General features: G+C 43.8%; 1 protein-coding gene across 5 annotated transcripts in view; it reads right to left on the minus strand.

The window, feature by feature from the left end:
- Nucleotides 1-27,069, minus strand: part of SYT16 (synaptotagmin 16) — a 140,158-nt gene that overhangs the window by 38,828 nt on the left and 74,261 nt on the right. For 2 of the 5 annotated variants that reach the window (XM_042841326.2, XM_065593785.1), the window contains exon 3: nt 15,161-15,798. The exons of the other annotated variants lie outside the window; for them this stretch is intronic. In XM_042841326.2, the coding sequence (XP_042697260.2) occupies nt 15,161-15,725 (565 nt within the window). In that variant the 5' untranslated portion in view covers nt 15,726-15,798. The remainder of the gene's footprint in view (nt 1-15,160; nt 15,799-27,069) is intronic. 5 annotated transcript variants of the gene reach the window in all.

The following is a 27,069-nucleotide window of genomic DNA, read 5'->3' on the forward strand; positions in this document are numbered from 1 at the left end:
AAAGTGTTTTCATCAGTATTTTCATTAATAACTTGGAAAATGGAGTCAAGAATATGCTTATAAAATTTGCAGATGACGCCAAACTGGGAGGATTTGCAAGCACTTTGCAGGACAGGATTAGAATTCAAAACGACCTTGACAATTAGCGAACTGGTCTGAAATCAACAAAAATTCAATAAAGACAAGTGTAAAGTACTACACTTAGAAAAGAACGACTGGCTAGATGGTACCACCACTGGAAAGAGTATGGGGGTTATAGTGGATCGCAAATTGAATGCGAGTCAACAATATAAGTCTCTGTGTGGACCGTGCTACCGCACAGTTATAATTTGGGGATTTGTCAAGCAGAAGTCAAAGTGTAACTGCAGCACTTGTTATGATGTGGGGTGCTGCTTCTTAGCTGCATTTTTAAAAACATATGCTAATTAAATGCTAGAACTAGAGGCTCAAGAGCAAATGCCTGATATGACTTCTGCTGCTGAATCTTTGTCCTGGAAGGAGACAGCTCCGTAAGTTGTCACGCTAATATCTTTATATTAATACAACCAAGTTTACTCATGGGAAGGAAAAAACTCAACATTCAGATTTACAAATGCTCTGATTAGAAAGGGGGAAAAGCATTTTCAGAATCACCATGGAAACTTAAATAAAGGGCCCATGATTACGATCTAAACTCGTGAAAGATGATGAACGCATCTTGTGATTTGCAGATGTTGCGCAGTACATTCATTTTAACTCATTTACTCATACACACAGCCTATTTTACAAATCAAACCTCTGATCATTTCTAAAGGGGAGTTGGCAGTACATTTCAAATTACCACAGACACTTTTTGCAAGGAATTTCAAATACATGCTCAATGTGATATCTAGGTTACATACATTCAAATACTACACAGCTAAAAACACCCAAGAGAAATGGTCCAAGACTTCTTTATAGTTACCAAGTATAAAGAATCAAATATTTTTTATTCAAAGCCTATAAAGAAAAGAATGTATTTCATATATCTGATAAAATATATTGTGAATGGTGTAAAATGTATGTATTTTGCATACCGCCCTCCACTTGCATGTTATTAAATGATGGTTGTTTAAGCTGTGAGGTCAAGCACTTAGAACATAGGTAATGCCACATATATCCTTCCCAGGTAACCTTAATTCTTTCTTGTGTGTACCCATCCTGTGCTTTGAGAGACTGATCCTGCTCCATTGAAGTCAATGGGAATTTCATTATTGACTTCAATGGGAGCAGGATGATGCTCTGAATGAACAAGGGGTCCAGTGGCAAAAACAGTAAGCGACCAAGAAATTAAAGATTGTGTTGTAATGTATATGCATAATGCAGACACCTGGCAGATCACAAATGTTCTTAGTACAATGTCTGGTGCAGCAGTGGCAGAGACATGGGCCGGACCGTAGAATGTTCATGCTCAATTATTATTTTCCTGTGTTGCCACAATTCCCCAATGGAACACTAGTGACAGAAGAGAAATGGTGATTTTCAATAGTTTATAACTCAGCAAAATCTGAACTGAATTCCATAGGACAATAGGGCGATAGTTCAAGGGCTTTACCCCTGCCAAATTTCAAAGTCTAGCTGCAAACAATGCAGGTGTTATAGTTTGTCAAAACAAAGGTTGAAGGAATCTTTTCTAATGGAAACGTAAGGCAACCTAAACATAGATGTCACTACCAGTTCCCTCTATAATTACAGGCCTGATCTTCAAAGGGCCTCAACTTTGTCTACACTTGCACTTTTGTCGTTAAAACTTTTATCGCTCAGGGATGTAAAAAAACACGCCCCTGAACGACAAAAATTTTAACAACGAAAAGCACTGGTGTGGACAGAGCTTCATCATTCGGAGCCACGCTCCAGGCAACGAAGCTACCGCCCCTCGTTGGAGGTGATCTTATTTTGTCGCCAGGGAAGCCTCAGACTCTCTTTTTACACTTTCAACCAACTGCTAGTACAACTAATTGGGAGTGCAAATGAGGGAATGTAGACATTTGACTACTTGACCTATAGCTACAATCAGGTAGTTAAGTGTCCATGTGCCTTTGTTTGTGCTAACAATTACTTGTGGACCCAAAATGATTGTCAAAAAGGAGACCTGGTTTAAAAAAAAGTCAGGCCTAAAATGTATTTCAAATATATAGAAACTGGGCCTCTTTGTAATATATTAAAGCTGTACCGTTTCAGGATGGTGTTTTTTGTGAATTTAAATACTGTGAAGAGTGCCTGATTCAGGTAATGCACCTGCAGTGGCAATAGAAGCTTCCATCCCTACCAATGTAACTCAGCCCTTAGAAGGACTTGGACATTGTATGCTCTCTAGTGAGCCTGTCAACAAGAATGCAAATTAGTGCCAACTGTTCAGTCATGCTATATGCACCCGATAGGTGAGTGACTGTAACATCTTATTGCTGCACTCGGCCCACTACCTTGACTGAGTAGAGCTAAGCAAATAACTGACTTTCTGGGTTAGTGGCCGAACTGAAAAATCCTAAACAAAACAAAAGAAGTGGTTCATTCTGAATCAAACTGATATTTTTTTCTTGCCAAAACAACATCCAAATAAATTTTGTTCAGTTTGAACAAAACAACATTTCCAAAATGAAACGGTTCATTTTGAAACAAAATGTTGAAATGGTCCATTTAAACAAATTTCACTGTTTTAGAATACCAAGGTTGGAAGGGACCTCAGGAGGTCATCTAGTCCAACCCCCTGCTCAAAGCAGGACCAATCCCCAGACAGATTTTTGCCCCAGATCCCTAAATGCCCCCCTCAAGGATTGAACTCACAACGCTGGGTTTAGCAGGCCAATGCTCAAACCACTGAGCTATCCGGAAACATTTTCCTCATTTTTATTTAGCTGAAACTATTCCTAGAATTTGATCCAAATTCACAAATAGTTTCAGTGGCCCCCAAAACTGTATTTTTTGGTTAATTTACTATATACTGAACATTTTTTGCCAGCTCTAGTCATGAGTCAGGTTCCTTCCAGTCAGGGACCTTGTACAAGCTATATACAACGTGAAGCACCTACTATAGTTTGGAGTATTGAGCCATTTTAACTGTATCCTTCTTCCAAGTCCCACATCCGGATGTAAATTTAAAAAAAAAAAATGGGACTCAGATCCAGACATGCCAAACCCGCGGAAAAAAACGCAGAAATTGGACTTGTTTTTGGCTTAATTGGCTTGTGAGTTGCTTGTTGGCTAGTTTTTGGCTTGTAGCTTGTTGCTTCTCTTTTTTGATCGGCTCCCTGCCTGGGCTTCTGTATCAGCTAAATGAAAAGGCAAGCAAGAAGTTTTTGCAAAAGCAAAACTGCCCCTGATTTTGCCCATCTCTACTGTGTGTTATGGGTTTTCATTAAACATGAATTAGTAGCAATTAAAACACTACAGATGGGGCCTATATGTAGGAAGGCCAGTTTTCATGACACATCCTTCCCTCATAATAGAAAAGAAAATTGTTTATACTTCATATATGTAACTTTCTCATATATTTTCTCTAGCAGGCTATATGGCACAATGGTTTGAATTTTCTTCATATACCACCCCCACTCCTCTTTTTTTTGGTTTGTTTTAGATGCTGTTTACTCTTCTAATGTAAAAGCATCATTTTGCAAACTCTCTTTTCAAAAGATCACCCAGCAACAAGATCAGACTTTACCTTGGATTTTTCCATTAAGTAGAAGGGACCTTTCTTAAAATGGAGTCATGTGTTTTTTTCCCAGAACTCTTTCGCTATTTGCAGAACTCCAGCTGGTACACTGAAATGCATCGAAACAACTCAGAACTTTCACTCCGCTTCACCATAAACGGCGCTTCGCTATACCACAGTTCATTATCAGCTGGTTCCTGTGTATTGGTGCTGATTAAATACAATTCATTACACTTGGAGTCTCTTAACCATCAGGTGCACACCCACCATTCTTTGTTTGCAGATTAACAGGGCGGGAACAAATTCCCTAGCTAAGATATTTGTTTAGGGCTGCTAAGGATTACTATTGCACTGCAACAAAGCAGATATTTATTTTTCCACTTAATATAATTTTTTTTAACGATTTAAGCTTTTGATTAGTTACAGTGGAGCTGATTCATCACAGCCTAACCCAAGTTCTATACAAGCATAACTCCATTGATTTCAGTGGAGATGCACTCCCAAGGAAAAAACATTCAAATAAGGCAGTGGTGAGCAGTGTTTATATAACTACGCTACTGTATTTTAGTAATATGAGCAGGCCCCTAACTTGAGACCACAAAACTAGCTGGGAAGCAGGGCTTGGATAAACCTCAGACCTTTCGCCAAACTGAACTAAGTCCGTAGGTGTTTTTACAGGTTGGAGATCGGGTTGTTTAAGGCGACCCCATTTCAATCAGACCTCAGACTCTTCCCTTCACCATACCCACAACTTCCTGTGGCTGACCAGCTAGCCTCTGGCTTCTCGGCAGGGCCCTGATCCGAAGCTCACTGAAGTCAGTGGACTGCCCTGCCACACATCCCTCTGCCCGTACCTTAAACATGTACAGTTCTGTACAGTACAGCTGTGGTCTCTGCTGAGCCCTGTTCTTCTGCACACCATTCACATGAACTTTTGGCTTGATATGATCTAGACTGCATTGTAAGCCAGAAATGAGAGGCACAGGAACCCAACACAAATTCTCCTTAACCCCCCAATGTCTGGAGAGGAGAAGAAGGGAGATAGTCCCTGGACCTGGATAGGAATGGGAAGGAGAGTCCCAGGGCCCTGTTGCGAGACAGTAGGAAGAGGAGCTCACTGGCCTTGGGTAAGATTGGACCATTGTCTGAACTTCTAAAACTCCCAAATCTCTTGAGACTTGTCCGCCACTGAACGACACACAAACGCTAGTAATCATCTCCTTAGCTCAATCTGGGGGAACCATCTCAGAATCACACGAACACCTCCTCCAGTAAAACAGCCCAATCACACCAACTTGCTAGTAGGCATCCTACAACCATCAACTGCACATTGTTCCACATATAATCCCAACTAATCAAAGCAGAGGAGTGAGTTACCAAATCTTCATCTGCGAATCTCATTGGTCCCTAGTTGTCCTCAGAGATTCACAGCATGATCCTAATTTTTGACTAGAACAGGTCTTAATATTTTCACAGTTGAGTTCTCAGAGCCAGAATATTGTCTCACGTATCATATATTCAGACATTCCCCTAGCAAGCTGGACATCTTGGAAAGTTAAGAATCAGAGGTACCAGAATTAGAGATAAGACGTTGAGACAACCTGCAATCTGTGTTCTAATCTAGATGCTATGAAAACTGACTCCTTGAATCAAGTGGCTGAATGAACCAGTTTAAGTGTTGTGACTTAGGGTTTGGATAAGCAAAAGTCCATGCACACCATACAACCTTACTCCCCTCCTTCGATCCCTCTCAACATCCATCTCTTCCCATAGTTTATCTCCAACAATGACTCAAGAGTCCCATACCACCCTAACAACATCTAAAGGCAATTCTAAATTATGCCAGCTGCCAATGGTCAATTACAACAGCCAGGAATTGATGGGGTGCACTGGGATGATCCTCCACAGACTGGATAGCCTGGCTTTAGAGCTGCTTACACCACTGGAATGGTGCAAAACGGCCAGAATGCCACTGAGGATCAAGGCCCAAGTTTCCAGTAGTTCCAGAGAATGTTCTGTTTTGTAACATTTGCTTGCAATCAACAATTTATGGGCGTGACCTTCTACAAACGGGGCCAAATTAATAAGTATTGAAACTATAAATGGAAAAAAAAACGTTTCAGTCGTTGCAGAAAAATACAATGTTCTAGTTCTGCAGACAACATTGTTAGTATTGTACAAGTCTGCTTGTTACTTGACACATAACGGAGCGAGATGATTCCCACCTTGTATAGAACAGTAGTAGAAGGAGATGAGAGGTGAAGAGGCAGCTTTTCAATGAGAGATGCAACACTTCTCAGATGCTGCCAAGATGCTGTTCATTGGTAAATGAAGTCTCAAGTCCTAAACAATTTCCCAAAGGAAGAGAGAGGCACAGCTGCCATATGGGGAGTGGGAAGAGGATGCTGCTTGGCAAAATGGCTCAGAAAACACATGCACAAATACACACACACACACACACACAATTTGCTCTGTAACTGTTGTGAATCATAACGCCCATGTTTTCCTTTTCAATAAATTCCTCTTAGCTAATAAATAATTAGAATAGATTATCAATAATAGATTAGTGTAACTTTATACAACCTACTCACCGGTGAACGTAGAAGACAGACGTCTTGCAAAGTATACCTTGGTTACCTTCTGTTCTCATGCCTCTTAGGTAAATAGGAGGTAGTGTGTCTACTATAAAGGGCCAGGAACTGGGACTCAGGATATTTGGATTCTATCCTTGGCTCTGTCATTGACCTGGTGTGACCTTGGGCAAGGTCACTTCAACTTCATATGCCTCTGCAATACACACCCTACAATACACACCCCTTTGTAAACTCTTTGGAGAAGGAACTCTCACTATCTGTTTGTACAGTGTGTTCCAGAGCCACCTCCTGGCCTGGCTTTGGGCTAGCTTCTGCCTCAGTTTCCCCTCAGTTCCACAGACCAATTACCTATCCACATTCTCCACCACATGGAAGTGTGCTGGCCTGTGCCCCAATCCATGAAGGGCTGACACCACACCCCAGGTCTTTCAAGCCCTTCCTGCAACGCACAGTTTTATTAATTCAAACAAGACCCCACAAAGTGGCAAAAAATTCACAACCAAAGCAAGCTGTCAGGACTCAAAGCCTTTCAGTCTGCACCCCTCTCTGCTCCAGGGCTACTCACAGTAACCAAACTCCTCCCACAATCCCCTTCAACTAGGGATGAAAATGTTAACTGGTTAACTGGTAAACATTAGGCTTACCGGTTAACCGACATTAATTGTTAACCCCCAGCTGTGCCGTGCCGGCCAGATCCCCGCCTGTGCTGGTCCCCAACCCTACCCATGCCACGCCAGCCGGCCCCTGGCCGTGCAGCACTGGACCCCAGCCCAGGCTGTGCCCCGCCAGCTGGCCAGTGGACCCCAGCCCCACGGCTGACTGGCCAGAGCAACCCCAGCTCCTCTCCCTTTAATCAATTAACCGTTTAAATGATAGAATTTTAATAGTTTAAACGGTTAACTTTTTAAATGACATTTACATCCCTACCTTCAACTAAGCCGTCTCATCCCTTTTATAGGGAACACCTGAGCTCTTCCCAGATGGGTCTAATAATCAAACAGGGCTGGCTGGCCCAGGACCCCTGGCCTTCGAAAGGACAGACTCCAGGGCCTATCTCAATGGGCTCCCATTTTGGTTGGCCCTCTAGGTGCCATCATAATACAAAGAGTAAGTCTTGTTACGGATTAATCAGAAACTTTTTCTCTCAAAGGGATTTATTCCATCAGCCTATAATAACTGTTCTTGTGTAACTGGCTGCAGAGTGCTATTGGCTATCTGTAGCTTTTTTCCATATTTCACAAGTTAAGGTCCTTAATATGCACTTTAAATCCCAAGCAAGAGACCCACAGCAAAAACACTGCTACTGCTAGATAGCAATGACCAACAGCTACCCAGTCCCCTGCTGACAGGTGTTCTGAATAGGCAGATTTTCCATTTCTACCTCTTTCTTCTTCTCATTCTGCAACACACAAATACCCGTTTTCTGAACTATGCCTTCAGGGAACTCTGACATCAACAGGGTCTGAAGTGCCACCTCCACTTCTGGTGTCCAATCTGAGTCACTTGGGGCCTGGTTTACGAAAGGTGAGGTGCATCCCCCAATAGTCACTGATTCTGCTAGCACCACTGAAAATCAAGCCTAAGGCATTGGATCATAGAATCATAAGTGGGCACCCAAAAATGGAGGCGCCCAAAATTACTTGTCACCTTTGAAAACTGTGTCTTCAGCCTCTCGGTGTCTCAGTCTTCCCATCTGTAAAATGGGCTCACGACTGACCTTCCCCACAGGCCTATTGTGAGCTTCATTCCTCTTTGCACAGTGCTTTGACATCCTGGTTGGAGGGTACTTTATAACTGCAAAGGGTTGTTCGTTATTATTCTGCAAATCTTAACACTTTCAAACAACAGAAGAGATTGAAATTATGTAAACGGGAAAACTTTAGCATATGAAAAAAATTAATCCTGCTACTACACACACAAAGATGTGTGCGTGCACGTTAATTCTGAGTGGCTGCTATATTTTTAAAAACTCAACACCTAGCTCAAAAAATCAGTGGACACAGCTCATTTCTATTGCATCATTTCAGAAATCTTCCTGAGACACCAGATATATATCCCAGCTTCTACTTATGCTCTCCTCCACTCTGGTAGCAAACATTTTCTGTACATTGCCTTTAATTCTCTGCACTCACTCTAGTGTTCCCATTGATTCAGTGTGGCCTTTTAGCACTTCCTTTTTTGACTGCAAGGCATTCCTGACTTATAAAGGCTCCAGAGTACACATTCCAACCAGAGTTCTTACAAGTTCTTACCAATGAAGCTGCTACCTCCCTTGGAATCTTTACATTGAGACTGGCTGTCTTTCTAAAAGATATTCTTTAGTTCAAGCCAAGTTTGATGTAGACTGCAAGCACCTGGGGCAGGGATCTTCTTCTCACTATATGTGTAAAGTGCACAACGGGAACCCAGTCCCTGTTTGGGGCCTCTTGCCTCTACAAATATGAATAAATTGGGCTCACTCTGAAGGGAAGAATAATTCCCTCCATAACAATAATTATTAGTTGAAATTCTATGGCCTTTGTTATGCGGGAGGTTAAACTAGATAATCATAATGGTCCTATCTAGCCTTAAAATCTATGATACTAAAAGGCTCAGAGAAATTAAAGTATCTGCCTACCCTAAGAAAATACATGAAAGCTAGCTATCATGATGTCGCTTCTAGATGTACACCTCAACATTTTCCCTAGTGTAGATACAAATCTACTCCTTCTACCTCAATATAGCTGGGTGAGGTTCATATAATTCTACATCATCATATGACTATCATATTATCAAAACACAGACCATAGAATTCCATCCAGTTAGTCCCCTATTGAGCCTAATAACTTGTGTTTGACTCAAGACTTCTCTAGGTGTAAATACGTCTAGGATGACGCACGTTGAGGTCGCTAACCTCAGTGTATTTTCCTAGTGAGGACAAGCCCTTTTGTGCATGTGTAATCACACACGGAAAAGTAATTTTCAGTTTCTAAATTCTAAATGTTATTCACAGATCATACAGAGGGCCCAGCCCACAGCCTGCCTACAGATGAATGACATCTGGCTCAGCTCCAGATCCTTGGATAAAAACCAAGTCTAAACAATGCCAACTGTCAAGTATAATCTGGTTCTTCTTCCTGATTCCTAATGCCAAACCAGATTCCTTGGGTAATGATAAACCTTCAGATTTCCTAGTTTACTAAGGTCTAATAAACTCATGTCAGTGTGATCTGAATGTAGTCTTTAGCTGGCATGGATCTTGCCTTATTACAGAAAAAAATGAAAATCTTGATTTTGCAATGTTACGGTTGCCTCCTGAGAATTTCCTAATTTAGTGTTCACTCACTTATATTGTAACATTGTGAGCACAGTGTCAGACTGACAGCCCTGGAGACTCTTCATTCGCAGAACTGGCACTAGAAGTACATGCTTCCCCAATGCGCTTCAGTTCTGATCTAGAGGATTCAACTCAAGTGGTATTTCAGTCCCCATGTCTATTCCAAATTCAGCCTCTCGTCGTGAATACTAGTTGGCAGTTTCAGCAGACTGTGGTTTTCTGTTTGTGTGGGACATTAGTCCATTGGAAAGTAGGCTCTGACCACCATATTCATTTCACACAGGTGCCTAACAGAACATCATAGCATTTGGGGGTATTACTTATTTGAACTAGATTCAAGCCTGTGACGCTGGCCCATATTCCCATTGCCAATTCCCTAAGCCAACAGGCCCCCTCTTTTTAGTCACTAGTAAACCATCCCATCACTTATTTTCTGCAAGGGATTTATAAGGACTGACTTGGTTCTTATGCTATTTCCACTAGAGTCTTCAATGATAGGGACCTACAAACAGGTACCAAGATCTTGGTTTACAAGGCAATTGTCATCCCCACCCTTCTCTATGGGTGTGAGACTTGGGTAACCTACAGACGACATCTCAACCGGCTGGAGTGGTTCCAGCAGCGCTGCCTCAGGAGGATTCTCAGGATCAGCTGGGAAGACTTACACACTGACATCAGCGTTCTCTCTGCAGCCAACATCAGCAGTATGGAAGCGCAGGTCATGAAACACCAACTCCGCTGGGCTGGCCACTGTGTACGTATGCCTCCCAAAGCAAGTACTCTTCTCTCAGTTAAGTCAGGGAAGAAGGGCTCGTGGAGGGCAGCGAAAGCGTTTCAAAGACATACTGAAAGTACAGCTTTAAAAGGGAGGCATCATCCCAACAAATCCTGGGAGGACTTGGCGCGGAACAGAACACGGTGGTGCCACATCATACACCAAAAGCCACAGCTCACTTTGAGGAGAACAGAGGTGCTCATGAGACAGAGAAACGACAAAGGAGGAAAGAAAGAGCACAGCATTCCAGCCAAAAACTATATATATCTCCTCCAAGATTACAACTGTCACTTCTGTGGGAAAATTTGCAGGGCAAGAATTGGGCTCCTCAGCCACTTAAAAAGTCATCAATGAACCCCCTTGGCAGACATTATCCTCGCATCGAGGGATAGCCGAAGAAGAAGAAGGTTTCCTCCGCATTGGTGCTAAACTGGTGTGACAGAGGAATATGGAGTAAGGCAACTGAGCTTCAGTTAAATACTGATGGGGTATCCAGTCTCCAGTGCGCCTTATACAGATCTCATATGTACCTAGTTTTCTGACAATGGACCAAAAGTGACCAAAGTGAAACAGTGCTAGAACTTCTCAATGCATTTGTGGCACAACAGCATTTGCATCTCTTAGTTATAGACTGGGGGCTCAACGCAGGGATTCAGTGGCAGCCAAACCTAGGCCACAGCAAATCAGCATGTGCCACATTAACTATCAGCAATGTGATTTGAGAATGCAAAGATTTCAATGCTCAACACTTAGACCCCTTAGCCTAGAGATGCCTTTCAATAATCTACGCTTGGAATGCACTGAGACCAGCAGAAGGGCTAATTTAGAAAATAGGGAGCATGTTTCTTGAAAGCAAAAAAAAAAGTGTGGCTGAAAACCATCTGTTAAAAAACTTATTTGATAAAATCGGTCTTTTCTGCCCAATTTTTTAACTGCAATAATGTCATCTTTACTTCGTCTAGCAAAGGTGATGTTTTTCCACCAAAAGGCTTTTCTTTTGCTGCTGTTTTTTTAAAACCAGCAAAGCCTATATTGGGATGACCCTGTAATGGGTCTATTAATCATCTGTGGCTGCTAAATGAAGTGTATCTATTTTCTCTGTTACATTACTATTGGCAACCAGGTCTTCAGTAAGTGCCCAGAAATATTTCCATGGCAACAAAAAGCATTCAAGCATAGCTCTTGTTTTGTGCCAATTTAGCTTAAAAATCTTCTGTTGTAGAGGGGAATATGGTACATTAAAGTAAAATAAAATCAAGATGCAATGTTCTGAAAAGAGTCCAAGGATAAACAGGAAACATGTATTTTACAGGACCAAGGCAAATAATGCCAAATGCAAGATGAAAATTTTTCAAAAGTTTAATATTTATGCTAGTGAATGACTCTCCTTTACTGAATGCCTGCCAGCCCATATGCTCACTTATGTTGTCATTTAGGGTTAGGAAGAAAGCTAACAGAAACAAGGATACCTCTTACATTTCCCTTGATCATTTCAATCCAGTTATAAATCCTGAAATTTAAAGTTGTCGGGGTATCCCATCTTCTCACATCTCAATTATCATCAGATCATTTCACATGCTCAGTGTCAATCAACGGATCCAAAGAGCGATGGGAAAGATGAAGGAAGGGTATGTATGTTTAGGAAGGGTATGCCACACTTTGGGTAGGAGAACATGTTCAATCACATCCAAGACAGGGGAAATTTAAAAAATCTCCAGCAAGACACTTTCAATCACGGTTCGGTGCTTTCACACTTTACGGCGAGCTGCTGCAATGTATATGTTTTAGATAGATCCGAGATGAAAGAAGTCAGGGCTTCATGCCATATCGTGCCCTTGATCCATGCCTGCAACTTCACTGCCATCAAGTCATGAGGGCACAATATGGTCCGTAGTGCAGTGCAGAGTGGAGGAAAAAGCACTAGGAGTGTGGAAAGCTGGGGCTTACAGGTGAAAAGGAAGGGGCGCTTCAGGCAAAGCAGCTGGGTGGGCTGGGGATCTCTGCAGAGCAGGGCTCCACGATGGCTCCATATAGACTAATGTGGCGAGAGGGTGGTAGGAATCAGGCCATAAGAACTAACATGGATCCGGTGGCCAGGAACTCCCATAGAACAGGCACTGAGAGAACGTGGTCACTATTCCAGTCCTTTAATGTCAAATCCTGCCCTCAGTTTGGGGAAGGGGAAGGAGGGCTGGATTTCATCCCATTGCACAGCCACATAAATGCCTGATTACTCTGGCTTCATGCAGCATTTGTGAATTTCACCTTCTAGCAGACACCACTACTGAGGCATGGATTTCTAACCTGAGAATTCACATTGATCCAGCTCTAAAATACGATATCAAAGGCATCAGGCAGGGCAGTTTGGGGGAAGGAGGTGATGGTGGGAAAGAGTAGCATTGGCTGGTTACTCCTTCCTTTCTAATTATTTACTTATTTAATGGGGATGATGGTGCAGGGGGAAGAAAGTAAAGGACAGATTTAAATTTTTCTTGAAGGGCCACTGCCAAAATTTACACCATCCATGTCTGATCTCCCCACCAAGTATCAAAACAAAGGGCCAGATCCTGTGCAGTATCGAGCACCATACCGGAGGTGCTGAGCACCCACAGCTCGCACTGGCAACAGTGGGAGTCGAAGGTGTTTAGCCGCTCTCAGGAGAGAACTTTTGCAACAGCAGGTTCAAATTTTCAGAAGTGTCTAAATGCCATTTTCAAAAGAGTTAAGCACTTGGAAGTCTTAATCACTTTTGAAAATTTTACCCTAGGCCAAGAGAAAATATAAATTCCCTGAAACAATGGCTTTAATACATCATTACCTATATACAACGTAGTCGGGATGCTAGTTTTCGTGCAGTGTCCACATAGGCTTTACACCTCTGCCAGCTCTCCCTGATCGCACATGGAAAGTGGATTGATAGAGGAAATTCCACATGAACATACACACAATGAGGTCACATGCAACATTGTGCAGAAGCACAGAAATTCCAGACCACCACCACCCACCTCGAAGGGTGTTGTGTTTAAAGTTGCTCATCAGCCAAAGTTTTAAGATTACTGCAGCCCTCTCTCTCTCCATTATTAGGGGAGAAAACTAGTCTGCGTCCTTTGGGTAGCTGACATACAGATCCTTAAAACTATACATTTAACTTATAGACTCAGACTCAAAGACCAGAAGGTACCATCATAATCATCTAGTCTGACCTCCTGCAAATTACAGGCCACAGAACCTCACCCACCCACTCCAGTAATAGACCCCTAACCTCTGGCTGAGTTACTGAAGTCCTTAAATCATGGTTTAAAGACTTCAAGTTACAGAGAATCCACCATTTACACTAGTTTAAACCTGCAAGTGACCTGTGCCACAGGTTGCAGAGGAAGACAAAAAAAAATGCAGGGCCTCTGCCAATCTGACCTGGGGGCGAATTCCTTCCCGACCCCAAATATGGCGATCAGTGAGACCCTGAGCATGTGGACAAGACCTACCAGCCAGATACCTGGGAAAGAGTTCTCTGTAGTAACTAAGACCCTCCCCACCTAGTGTCCAATCACCACTTGTTGGAGATATTTGCTGCTAACAGTCGCAGATCAGCTACATGCCATTGAAGGCAGTCTCATCATACCATCCCCTTCGTAAACTTATCAAGCCCAGTCTTGAAGCCATTATTAGGGGGATATCTGCTATGCATCCTTTGGGTAGCTGAGATTCAGACCCCTGAAACGATTCATTTAACTTATTTTTTTTTAATCAAATTCTGATCTATTTCCTACTTAGTGTCCTCTTCATAGGTGCCGACTCCGTGGATGCTCCAGGGCTGGCGCACCCATGGGGAAAAATTAGTGGGTGCTCTGCACCCACCGGGAGCCAAGCTCCCTGCCCCACTTCACCTCCTCCTCCGCCTCCTCCCCTGAGCGAGCCGCGTCCCCGCTCCTCAGCCTACCTCCCAGCGCTTGCCTCTGCCAAACAGCTATAGCAAGCTCTGGGAGGCGGGGGGAGGAGCAGGAATGTGGCGCGCTCAGGGGAGGAGGTGGGGAAGAGGCGGGGATTTGGAGAAGGAGTCGGAATAGGGGCAGGGAGGGGGCGGAGTTGGGGCGGGGACTTTGGGGAAGGGGTTGGAATGGGGGCAGGAGGGGCCAGGGCAGGGGTGGAGTCGGGGCAGGGTCAGGGGCAGAGGGGGGTCGAGCACTCACCAGCGCTAGTAGAAATCAGCACCTATGGTCCTCTTAGATCTTATTTGAAAAGTTGTGAGGAGAAAAAGTGATCTGGGAGTACTTCACCTGTAACTCTCAAAACACATCTAGCTTTCCGTACACCATTTCAAAGCAAACCACACAGAAACATCTTGCGATTCCTGGCAAGGTTTGATTTTCTTTTTTTAAGCAATGACGTACAAGCAGATGCTTCTCAAAGTGAAGGCTTAAGGCGAAAGGCTCCCTTTGAAGGGTTCTGATACCTGAAGCATTTTGGCTGAAATCCACAGCACACTAACATGTCAAGCTCATGAGCCTGAGTTGAATAAATGTGGGACATGAACTGCATTTCTTAATACGGTAACAGGGCCTGATTTTCCTCTAACCTACCGTGTCTTTACACCTGTTGAACTCCACTCACTTTAATGCAATTAATTCTCAAAGACAGAGGAGAATCAGGGCCATTAGCACGGTTGGTTTGGGGATTTTGAAGCTGTGAGAAATCTACAAGAGATGATGTAAAATAAAATGAGTAGATTAATAACTAAATCAATCAAAGTAAAAGGAGAGAAATCGGCTCTCTTGCATAATGCTGCCGGGTGGTTACCACCATCTTACCTTCCACACATGCCTTTCCATTAATATTTTCTAATGAGCCAGCCACATCAAGGTCACGCTGAAGATCCCTTATCTGCCTGTTGAGGTAGCCTTCCTCCTCGGGTATGGCAGGAAGCACACCTACCAGCTGGTGGTCATCATATTCTTGGTAAAATCCCTGGGATGACACAGAGCTGGTGTCGTCTGGACGTTGCTCTGAGGAGCTGGTGCCGCTTCTCACTCTTTTCTGCAATTGCAGATCCATGTTAGAGCCACGGGCAGGTGCCTCGGAATCAAGATCATGACTTGCTGATGGAAAGTGACTGTCTTCAGAATGCACATGCTCAGCACCTTTCATGTTCTGGCTAAAGCTTCCTTCATCTTCCGAATCTTCAGAGTAGTCCTTATAACTCCCGTCACTGTCTTCTAAGTCCTGGTTTCCATCTTCCTCCGATTTGTGGTCCACTCTGCTCAAGTTGACCAATGAAGAAGATAAGGAGTCTCCTGCTTGTTGGACAGCTTCATACATCCGGGACATCCAGGAGGAGAGTGGCTGGAGGAAACTCTGAGCGTTCTGAGAAGCCATGCTTATACCATGACCTGTATCTGATGATCAGTTGTTCAGTTTTGCCAGTATGCCACACTTACAATTCTGTGAGCTATAGAATAAGCATTATAAGAGATTACCGTAAATCACTTGTCCATCAATGTCTATGTGTTACCTATCAAAACTATCCAGCCTAGAGAGAAGGAAAGGCAAGAACCCCTCCACCAGCTTAAAGATACAGCTTCTAAGCCACCACCAGAAATCCAAGATTCCACAGCAAGGCATGCATTTTGTACCAGACACAAATAGCTCCAGATAATCTTACAGCAGCTAGATGAAAGCCATTATGACAAAAACTTAAATACAGACCACTTGAACGCTAGCACTTCCCATGGTGCTCATACATTACACTATTAGCACCAGAACAATCTATATAAAAATACTCTGTGCTTATATAGCAAATTTCAGCCAAGGTTCTTAAAGCATTTACAAACCTTGATTCCCTTAACACCCCCTTGAGTTAAGTATCATATCATATCCACCCTAAAGATGGGGAAACTCAGGCACATAAAGTCTTTTTTTGTTTTGTTTTTTTAATTGATTTGCCCAAAGGTCACACAGTCAATCAACAGCAGACAGAAGCAGAAATCCCCACTCCCAATACTATGCTCTAGCCATTTACTACACAAATGTTTTTTCCCAGGGGGGAACAAGTCCATAGGCTGTATTCATTTCTATGAGAAAGTTTAAAAGGAACATTTTGACATCAATTGTTGGCAAAGGAAGGGGAAGCTGAGAATAATTACAATGTTCTTTTGATGTTTAAATGAAATATAACCATTTTCTACACTCAGGCCCTGATTCAGCCACACAGTTAAGCATGTCTAACTTTCTGCATTGTCAGTAGTCCCATTGAATTAAGTGGGACTAGTCAGAGCCTTAAAGTTAGGCATGTGTTTACATACCTTGCAGAACCAGAACCTAAGACAGTTTCTGATTTTTTGGAAGTAGAGTGTGGAGAGAGGTTTAAAAATCTCAAAACAGGAATGTGTGTCATTTTTTCATCTTCATAAGGATTGCAGAAAGGCAATGGGCCCTTCTCTGCATGCCTCTGGCACATCTGCTCTTCATGTGCCTTTGAAAAATCTTTCCCCACATTACCAGAAAGATATCGGTAAATTCAGGGGGAGTTCAGAGAAGAGGAACAAAAATTACCAGAAGGCTAATGGGTTTAGGAGGAAAAATGGAACCACCTGTACTGCTTGGGTGAGTGACAACTATGGGGTGGGGAGGAGGGATTTTTTACAACACCAGGAGTGAAATCTGGGCCTCACTGATATCATTGACTTCAAGGGGGCCAGGGTTTCACCCCAAAAGAGAGAAGAATTATATAGCGTGCCACAGGGCAATATAGATAGGCATAACTACATTAAGAAAGGGAAAATAGAGGGGGACCATCAAGAAAACCTCTCCAAAATTATACATATAAGGCTGCAGAACAGTATCCAAAGGAAACTGACAGGAGCCCCATTTCCTGGGATATATAAAACGAGAGAGAGTCTTTTGTCCAGTCTTTTTTTAGGGAATAGTCCTCCATTGAATTAGACGTGGATGACTCAATCGATCTTTTCAATCTGCACCTTCCAGGACTGATTATTTTGCCAAATGATGTTCTTTTAACTGGCTATGGTTCATTTTGTAGAAATCTCCAAGACATGTGCCGTCATTAGAACGTACTTAAAATGATCATCATTATCCCGGTGATAAAAGCGTGGGTGACTAAATCTTTGACAATACATGTTTAAAAGTTAATGGCCATCACAAAGCCTTCCCGTACATGTGCAGACACTGACCCAATGGCACTTGGAGTCAACTGGAATCTTGCCATTGATTTCAGTGGCCCATTAAACCAAGGTTATATTTCCCATGCAATCACTCACGCCCGTTCCCTTCACTGTCTCCCCAGCTCCCATCCAACCACTCTTCCTCGTATGATCTATTTGTTTTGACTCTGAATTTAATTCATTTTATACTGTCTCCAAATGATATGTTTTCAGCGTGCTGCAGTTTTTACTAGTGATGAGTCACTGCACTGTAGATGTTGGTAGGGATGCTGGCAGTATTGACGGCTGGGAAGGAGAGAGTTAGGCCTTTCGGGGATTTTTAGGTAGGAAGTGATTTGGGTTTGCTACATTCAGCGATGATTGCGAAGCACAGTAGCTAAACATTGCTTCTAAAATGGAACAGTCACTTTAAAAATAAAGAGAACAAAACCTTTCTGCATTTTTGTGAGGGGTTACTAGTTCATGTCCGGGACCCAAGGACCTCTTGGTGCCCACTGGCAGAGGGCACAGGGGTACATAGGGTTACAAGGATCCCCTGCATTCACCAAGAGGGGTCATGTAAGTTCTCTACTGAAAGCATGTGTCACACTGGTCATCATCATCATTGTGAGATGTATGCGCAGATAATGTGTACGGAGTTCTGTATGTATCCTGAAAATTATGTTCTTAAAATAGCTAAGTTAAGACAGGTCGCCAGAAGGTGATAAACAGATTCTAGGCAGGAACAGAGGTAGTAAATATTTATATTTCTGGCAGGCCATTGTGTATTGTATGCCTCCGGGCCAACCCAATCAGCATAAAAACAATGGGCATACTTGGTGACAGTTGTGTTTGTTGCCTGGGTCAGGTGCTGGCCCGAAGATTTACAAAGACAAAGGAACTCCAAGATCACTCTCTGAAGATAGACCCTCCTGGGGCAAAGGTCCATATTGTGTAACTAAAAAAGAAGTGGAAAGGGGACTAGGTGTCATCCTTTAATCTAAAGCCAAGTTGCCGGCGGGCTTGATTTTATGAAAGGAAGGTCTCAGCCATTCTGGTTGAAAATGCTGGGAAAAGGATTCAGGGTAAGTGATCCTGTAGGAGATACGCTAATGTCCTGTGAGTTAAGTTTAGGCTGTAGCAAGGATGTTATGATTTTTGGGTTATATGTAACTATTTGTTTCCAATATTCTCACTTACTATCATTTGAATCGCTGTTCTGTGATGACAGATATATTTATAGTGAAAACATGAATAAATGTAAGTGCCACGTGTTAAGTAGAGTTAGATGTCAGGTCAGGCTATGCCTGCTACCGTAATGAGAGTAGATGGTACTACCGGCGGCTCATGAAGCCCACTGCCTTGTGGGTAGCCCGGGAGGACATAAGGCTAAGGGAGCAGCCCCGGACAGAAAAGCCCCCATGCCTTGGGGTGAATTTGGGAGAATGTAAGGCTATGAGAGTAACTCAGACAGAAAATCTGGACTGAAGCGCCAAAGGCGGTCAGGTACTACCATCTTAGTATCTTGCCGGCAACTCCTGCAGTGGATCAAGTACCAGATGTATTGGGTCTTCCGGTCCTCTGGATTTTACCAGTAATGCCGAGAGGGGCATCCTGATGCACAGGCAACTCAGGGCCTCCAAATCATCTGCCCAGGCTTGCACCCTGGAGAGGTACTCCAGCTTCGCCTCGAGCTGTGTTAAGTAGAGATCCTGAGATAATACTGGTAAGCTGGTGTCTAATATTCCTCTGGTAGTCGTGAATCTTTGAGTGTTCAGTGGATCAGGGGCTGGGCATTCCAGAGGGATGCCCGGAGGGCTCACAGGTTAGTGTGTGCCTATTGCTTGCCTGCAGAGACACAGCATAGTCTGGGGGGCAGGGAAGCTGAGAGGGGAGTACCTGTGCTGTCTTTGGCCAGGGTTATCAGGGAGCTGACCCCTGGCAGGCACAGACAAGGTTCTCTCATGCTAACGACAGGGAGCAGCAAGGTACCTCACAATCCTGGGTACCCCGGGAAGCATCCAGATGCCATTATTAGGTTTCAGATATAATACCCTTCTGAAATTAATGGAGCCGTGCACAACTCATAAAGCTATTGGTTCAAGCTGTCTGCAGACTCCGGCAAACTTCACTGCATTGCAGTATATTCAGTTCACATTCTGGAGGTTGTCTTCACAACCAGAATACTAAAGAGATTATTTTTAAATAAAAGTCTAGATTAAGGAGCACTTGTAAGCAGTGATTAAAAACAAAAAACAAAAATACCACCATCTGCAGGACCATGGATGACACCCAGTTTTGGTAGCCACTAGTAGGCTGCCCCAAAGTTGAGGTTACCTATTCAGAATCTAGGAAAGCCTCCATGTCCATAAAGCCCAACTAAACTGTTCGGCTTCTAGCAGGTTGTGAACTGGCACTGGAGGGTGACAGTTTCTAGAAACTGTTTGGAGAAGCCAAGGGAGTTTATATAAGTTAGAGACTGGCTATTCCCCAGTATCAGGGGGTAGCCGTGTTAGTCTGTATCTACAAAAACAACAAAGAGTCTGGTGGCACCTTAAAGACTAACAGATTTATTTGGGCATAAGCTTTCGTGAGTAAAAACCTCACTTTGTTTTGGCTATTCCCCAGAAGCCCAAACCCTAATTAACAATGGTGCTGCTTTAATTGATGTTTACAACGTGCGTCACAGCAAGGCCCTTCCAACACTAAGAATTTTCCTTTTAAATAACTTCACCAGTCTCAACTCACATTTTAAAAAACTGAGTTATGGAGGGAGAAAAATTGATGAGAACAATAAGTGAAAGGAGAGAATACCACTTATTTTGAATGTGTGTATCTCAAAAAAAAAAAAAAATACAGCTTATCAGATTCACTTCAAACATCCCCAACCTTTTCTCCCTCTCCTGAGAAATTTCAGGCTAAATAGCCTGTTTAGTTACTAATTGTTTCTTTTATTTTAGAAAATCAGAGGGGTAGAAGGGTCAATGTTAGGCCTAGAAGAGAAAGCGCCACAACCATCACTATGGAATCTCTACAATCAATCCACTGTTTTCTTATTATGAGCGATGGTAACTGTAAGGAGTGAGCTCCTTCAGCTGAGCCTGAGGACTAGCCAGCCCAGCCTCCAGGCCGATAAATGAGCTCAGACGGGTTGCAGCAGGACCACCTGATTGACCTGCCCACCTGATTGGCTGAAGAGAGCCCGCAGACCAGGCCTGTTTTAGGCTCAGCAGCAGGTCCCTGGTGGCTCGATTCTTATGTGCGCAGCTTGCGAGTGCTCCTGTGCCTGCCTTGTTCCCTGACTTGCTCCTGTCCTGTTCCACTCTGCTCCAGACCTGCTTCCTCCTGACTCTGATCCCTGGCTCAACTCTTGGGTCCCAACTCCTGCTCTGACCACTAGGCCTGACTCCCGCTTCAACTACTAGGCCTGACCCCCCAACATCCCAGTCATGACAGTAACTGTCAGATGTACCATCATTCCATTCCTAGGAGACCCAGGAGGAAGAAAGAATATTGGGAGAAATTCAACTCGCAAAATTCACATACATTTAATATCTACGGTAAAATGATCTAACAGTTTTCAGCGTCATGCTTATTTCTTTAACATGAACTGGGAACATGTTCCACAGCTTTGCTGTTCTCTATGGGAACATTCTGACCTCTGTTCATTCTGCATCAATGAGGGGGAAAATAATTCCAAGGGTACGTCTTCACTACCCGCCGGATGGGCGGGTAGAAATCGATCTATCAGGGATCGATTTATCGCGTCTCATCTAGACGTGATAAATCGATCCCCAAACGCGCTCCCCATCGACTCTGGAACTCCACCAGAGTGAGAGGCGGTAGCGGAGTCAACGGGGGAGCCACGGCTGTCGATCCCGCGCCGTTAGGACCCAAGGTAAATCTATCTAAGATACGTCGACTTCAGCTACGCTATTCACGTAGATCGATCCTCCCCCACCCAGTGTAGACTAGCCCCAAGCTTCCAAAGATGAAAAGGTTACTCACCTTGGGCAGCAGTTTGGTTCTTCAAGGTGTCTCCCCCTATGGGTGCTCCACTTCAGCTGCACATATGCCTCTCAAGCCCTTGATCGGAGATTTTCCATAAGCAATGTCTGTTGGACCCGTGCATGCCCTCTATACAACCTCATGACACACTCTGAGGGTATATAGGGCTGCACAGGCAAACTGTCCTCAGTTTCTTCTCTGTTCAAACATCCAACAAGAACAGTCTGAAGCAGAGGGGAAGGAGGAAATATAGTGTAGCACCCACAGGCAAACACATCTCGATGAACAGCTGCACAAAGTAAGTAACCTTTTCTTCTTCTTTGAGTAGTGCCCTATGGGTGCTCCACTTCAGGTGACTCTTGAGCAGTATCCTCACAGGGAGGAGGGAGCTTCAGAATCAAGTTCAAGACTGAAGACAGTAGAACAGAACCAAGTGCCACATCAGATCTGAGCGCATGGACCAAGGCATACTGTTAGAAAAGGTATGCATTGAGGCCCACGTAGCAGCTCTTCATATCTCAGACACTTGCATGTTTTTGAGTAGTGCTGTGGAATTTGCTTGTGATCTGGTAGAGTGCACTATATCTCTTTGGGGAGGCAAAGCACCAGCTGTAATACACTCACAGATCCACCTCAACAGTCTCTGTGAAAAGATCGTGGACCACTTTGATCCTTCTCCAGTGGAGAAAAAGAGTCAAAATGACTTCCGAAATTGCTTGGTCCTATCCAGATAAAGGGACAATGCCTGCCGTACATTTAAAAAGGCTCCCACCTCAGATTTATGTGGTTTAAGAAAAAATACCGGTAGATGAATAGACTGGTTCAGGTGGAAATCCAACAGCACCTTAGCTAAGAACTTTGGGTGTGGTGATAGCAAGACCTTGTCCTTGAAAAATATCGTAAATGGGGGTTCTGCCATCACAGCTCCAATTTTTCCAACCTGTGGGCTGACATGATAGCTACTAGAAAGGCAGTTTTCATAGATAAATAAAGTAAGGAGCAGGTCGCCATAGATTCGAACAGAGGTCCCATAAGATATCTATTTACCAGGTTGAGATCCCAAATCATAGTAAGAAGAAGAACAGGAGTACTTGTGGCACCTTAGAGACTAACAAATTTATTAGAGCATAAGCTTTCGTGGACTACAGCCCACTTCTTCGGATGCATATAGAATGGAACATATATTGAGGAGATATATATACACACATACAGAGAGCATAAACAGGTGGGAGTTGTCTTACCAACTCTGAGAGGCCAATTAATTAAGAGAAAAAAAACTTTTGAAGTGATAATCAAGCTAGCCCAGTACAGACAGTTTGATAAGAAGTGTGAGAATACTTACAAAGGGAGATAGATTCAATGTTTGTAATGGCTCAGCCATTCCCAGTCCTTATTCAAACCGGAGTTGATTGTGTTTAGTTTGCATATCAATTCTAGCTCAGCAGTCTCTCGTTGGAGTCTGTTTTTGAAGTTTTTCTGTTGTAATATAGCCTCCCGCAGGTCTGTCACTGAATGACCAGACAGGTTAAAGTGTTCTCCCACTGGTTTTTTGAGTATTTTGATTCCTGATGTCAGATTTGTGTCCATTAATTCTTTTGCGTAGAGACTGTCCAGTTTGGCCAATGTACATGGCAGAGGGGCATTGCTGGCACATGATGGCATATATCACATTGGTAGATGTGCAGGTGAACGAGCCCCTGATGGTATGGCTGATGTGATTAGGTCCTATGATGATGTTACAACAGAAAAACTTCAAAAACAGACTCCAACGAGAGACTGCTGAGCTAGAATTGATATGCAAACTAGACACAATCAACTCCGGTTTGAATAAGGACTGGGAATGGCTGAGCCATTACAAACATTGAATCTATCTCCCCTTGTAAGTATTCTCACACTTCTTATCAAACTGTCTGTACTGGGCTAGCTTGATTATCACTTCAAAAGTTTTTTTTCTCTTAATTAATTGGCCTCTCAGAGTTGGTAAGACAACTCCCACCTGTTTATGCTCTCTGTATGTGTGTATATATATCTCCTCAATATATGTTCCATTCTATATGCATCCGAAGAAGTGGGCTGTAGTCCACGAAAGCTTATGCTCTAATAAATTTGTTAGTCTCTAAGGTGCCACAAGTACTCCTGTTCTTCTTTTTGCGGATACAGACTAACACGGCTGCTACTCTGAAACAAATCATAGTAGCATCTTTAACTTGGGGATAAAGGTTACCCAGGCCCTTAATAGATCTCAAGGACATAGGGTGCACAAAAATGGAATACCCATCTAGGGGGGAATGAAGAGCTGATATCGCAGGGTGAACCTTTAACAGAGCTAACTGATAGACCCAATTTTTTAAGTCCAGCAGATAGTCCACAATGGCTAAGAGTGGAGGAGATTCAGGCACAAGATGGTGACGGTGACACCAGTGGTTGAACCTCTTCCATTTCTGAATTTAAGTAATTTGAGTTGACTCCCTGCTACTGTTTATAGTAGAATATCTGTTGTATTCTATAATTCTATAATACTTGTTGTACTCCTGTTGAGCAGGTGGATTCTAATCCCATGAACCATCTGTGAGCTACGCTTGGAAAACAACTTCACCTCTTGGTTGGATTGAAACACAAAACCCATTTCCTGGAAGAGGAGATGCGGGACAGTCAAAAGCTTGAGCATTAGTTGGACACACAGGTGAAGCAGGTAAGGACACCAACCTTGCCTCGGCCAAGTTGGTACTATAAGGACAACCCTGGCCTCGTCCTGCCTGATGTTGTTCATCACTCTTAGAATTAGTGTTCCTTTGTCCCAACAACTGGAGCCACAACATCCTGCGCATGACAACTGCTATGGAGGTGGATCTAGCAGCAGTGTCTGCAGCATTCAAGGATGCTTGGAGAGAGGTTCTGGCTGATAATTGACCCTCTTTAATGATGGCCCAGAAGGAAGTGTTCTCTGTGCTCCTGTGGAAGATGATCAACAGAGGATGTGAACTCGTTGTAATTAATGTAGTCATACTTGGCCATAATCTCCTGATAATTTGTGATCTGAAATTGGAGAGTCGCAGATGAGTAGGCTTCCATCCAAAAAGGTCTAGCCTTTTCTGTCCCTTTTCCTAACGAGCAGACCTGGAGTAATTCTGTCTACCCAACTTGTTTACAGCATCCACCACCAGGGAATTAGAAGGGGGATGGGAAAACAAAAATTCTGAGTCCCTGGGGCAACATAATATTTCTTATCCACCTGTTTACAAGTTGGCAGCATGATGGCAGGAGTTTGCCACACAGTCTTTGCTGGATCCAGGAGTGGTTCATTAATGGGTAGTGCAACCCCGGTGGGTGTCACAGAATGCAAAGTGTCCAGGAGTTTGTGATGAGAGTCTTTAACTTCCTCAAGAAGTACAGTATCTGGATGGTGTCAGCCACCCTCTTCATAAGGTCCCGGAATTGACGAAAATCATTGGCCATAAATGGTGGTGGAGGCATGACTGCCTCACCCAGAAACAAAGATGAAACAGGGGTTTGAGGGGTAGCCTCTTTATCCACCCTAGCCTCCTGTTCCTCAAAGGTCCCCTCGTATTGGGGGTTTGGTGGAAGAAACTGTGTAACCCTAGTTTCCTGGTGCAGTGGAGCTGGAAAATTGCTGCCGATAAATCACCCAACAATCCCAGTATGGTCAGCATGCACAGAATTTTTAATTTGTCGGCGCAGAATGCCCCCAGGAGTAAAAGATGGGCAAGGGCAGGGGTGACCATGTAAATTTCTACATACATGTGTCAAGCACTGATCACTGTAGTATCTGAGGGTACATCAGTCACACAGACAGAGGACAGAGGAGCAGTATAAATACTTTAACTCTCAAGCACTTCTCCCAAAACAGGATATCACAGTAATGGGTGCAATATAAAACAAGGATCAGAAGCCGTGAAGGCTCTAGAGCCCAAGCAGTGAGTTCTGAAATTTCTTATTCCTCTCTTCACAGCTTTGCATGCAGCTAGCTAGTTTTGGAGTTGTGCCAGGATTTGTTTCAAAAACTGATTTCCCGATAACAGAACCCATTTTTGTCAGGATATTTAGCCTCCTTTCTTTCTGATCCTTTGTCATGTGCGCTCCTTTTGTAAAAGAATGGCAACTATAAATTACTGTCCCCTACAGTTATCACGGGAGGCGGGAGGGAAGAGCGATAGCAAGATCTATTGTGTAAGCTTGACATTAATTGTTCATAACAGTTAGGAGTGGTTTCACGAATCCAGGCTTGTCTACAATGTAGAGAAATAGTACGAAAACAAGATGAAAAATGTTTCTGCAATTCCTAAACGCAAACATTGTGAAATAACATCCGCAGTAGCATCATTAAATCTGAGCAGGACAGTTTGATTGCACCCTGACCCCAAAGGGTTTATTCCATTCTGTGAGTTGCTCTGTGTGACGCAAACTACTTATTCCATATATAGGCACATTACTATTCTATTTAGATTGTAACCTCTTTGGGGCAGGGACTGTCTTTTTGTTCTGTGTTTATACATCTTTGACAAATGTGAGAATTGTCCTTAATATTTTATGAAGTATCTACATGACTCTACCGAGCACCTTTGCACTGCTACCTGTTGCGGGAAGAACTGATTTTACTTCCTGGGATATGGGTATTTGACATATATAGCCACTAGGACTGTCTGGGCTAGAATCAACACGTTTGTTGCAGAGGTAGCTGAATACGTGAACACAGCACGGTTTTGCAACAGAAGGACAATGGACACAGGGACCTGTGTTAAGAACTGGCCTCAGAGACACAGCCACAGGGCTCTCTATGGAGAGACAAAGAGCAGGGATGGAGCATAGGGGAAGCAGGCATGGCAAAACCCTGGCTTCCACCTCTTTCATGCTAACCCAAGGACGTTCAGAGTCTGTATTCCAGGTAACTGATAAACTGTTTCCTTCCTCTGCAAAGGCCTGTGCTGTGGATACTGCAGATACTTACTGAGAGCATTGCGCCCAGAAGTGGCGGGGAGTCTCTCATAGGAGTCTAGCTTGGCTGGACTTGCTGCAGGGAGCCCCGGAGAGTATGTGGACACAGCAAAGAAAACCCGCAGTTGGCCTGTGCCAACCGACTCGGGCTTGTGGGGCTGTTTCATTGCTGTGTAGACTTCTGGACTTGGCTGGAGCCCGGGCTCCGGGACCCTCCCACCCTGCAGGGTCCTAAAGCCCAGGCTCCAGCCCGAGCCCAGACATTTACACGGCAATGAAACAGCCCCGCAGCCCAAGCCCCATGAGCCCGAGTCAGCTGGCACAGGCCAGCTGCAGGTGTGTCTTTCCTGTGCAGTCATAACCATACAGAGACAGGGATCGCTAGGGCCCAAAAGCCCAGCGTCAGAGTCATGGAGCTGCTGCGCCAGCCCTGTGGGACATCAGGGACCCAGCACACAAAAGTGTTACTCCCAGGAGATGGGTTAAAGGCCAGGGCATAAACCAGACCCATGAATCCATGACACCTATGCCTAGCACAATGGGGTCCTGGTCCACGATTGGAACTGGTAGATGCTAACGCGATCAATAATTATGTTCTT

The sequence above is a fragment of the Chrysemys picta genome, chromosome 4 (genome assembly GCF_011386835.1).
Source record: "Chrysemys picta bellii isolate R12L10 chromosome 4, ASM1138683v2, whole genome shotgun sequence".
Lineage (NCBI taxonomy): Eukaryota > Metazoa > Chordata > Testudines > Emydidae > Chrysemys > Chrysemys picta.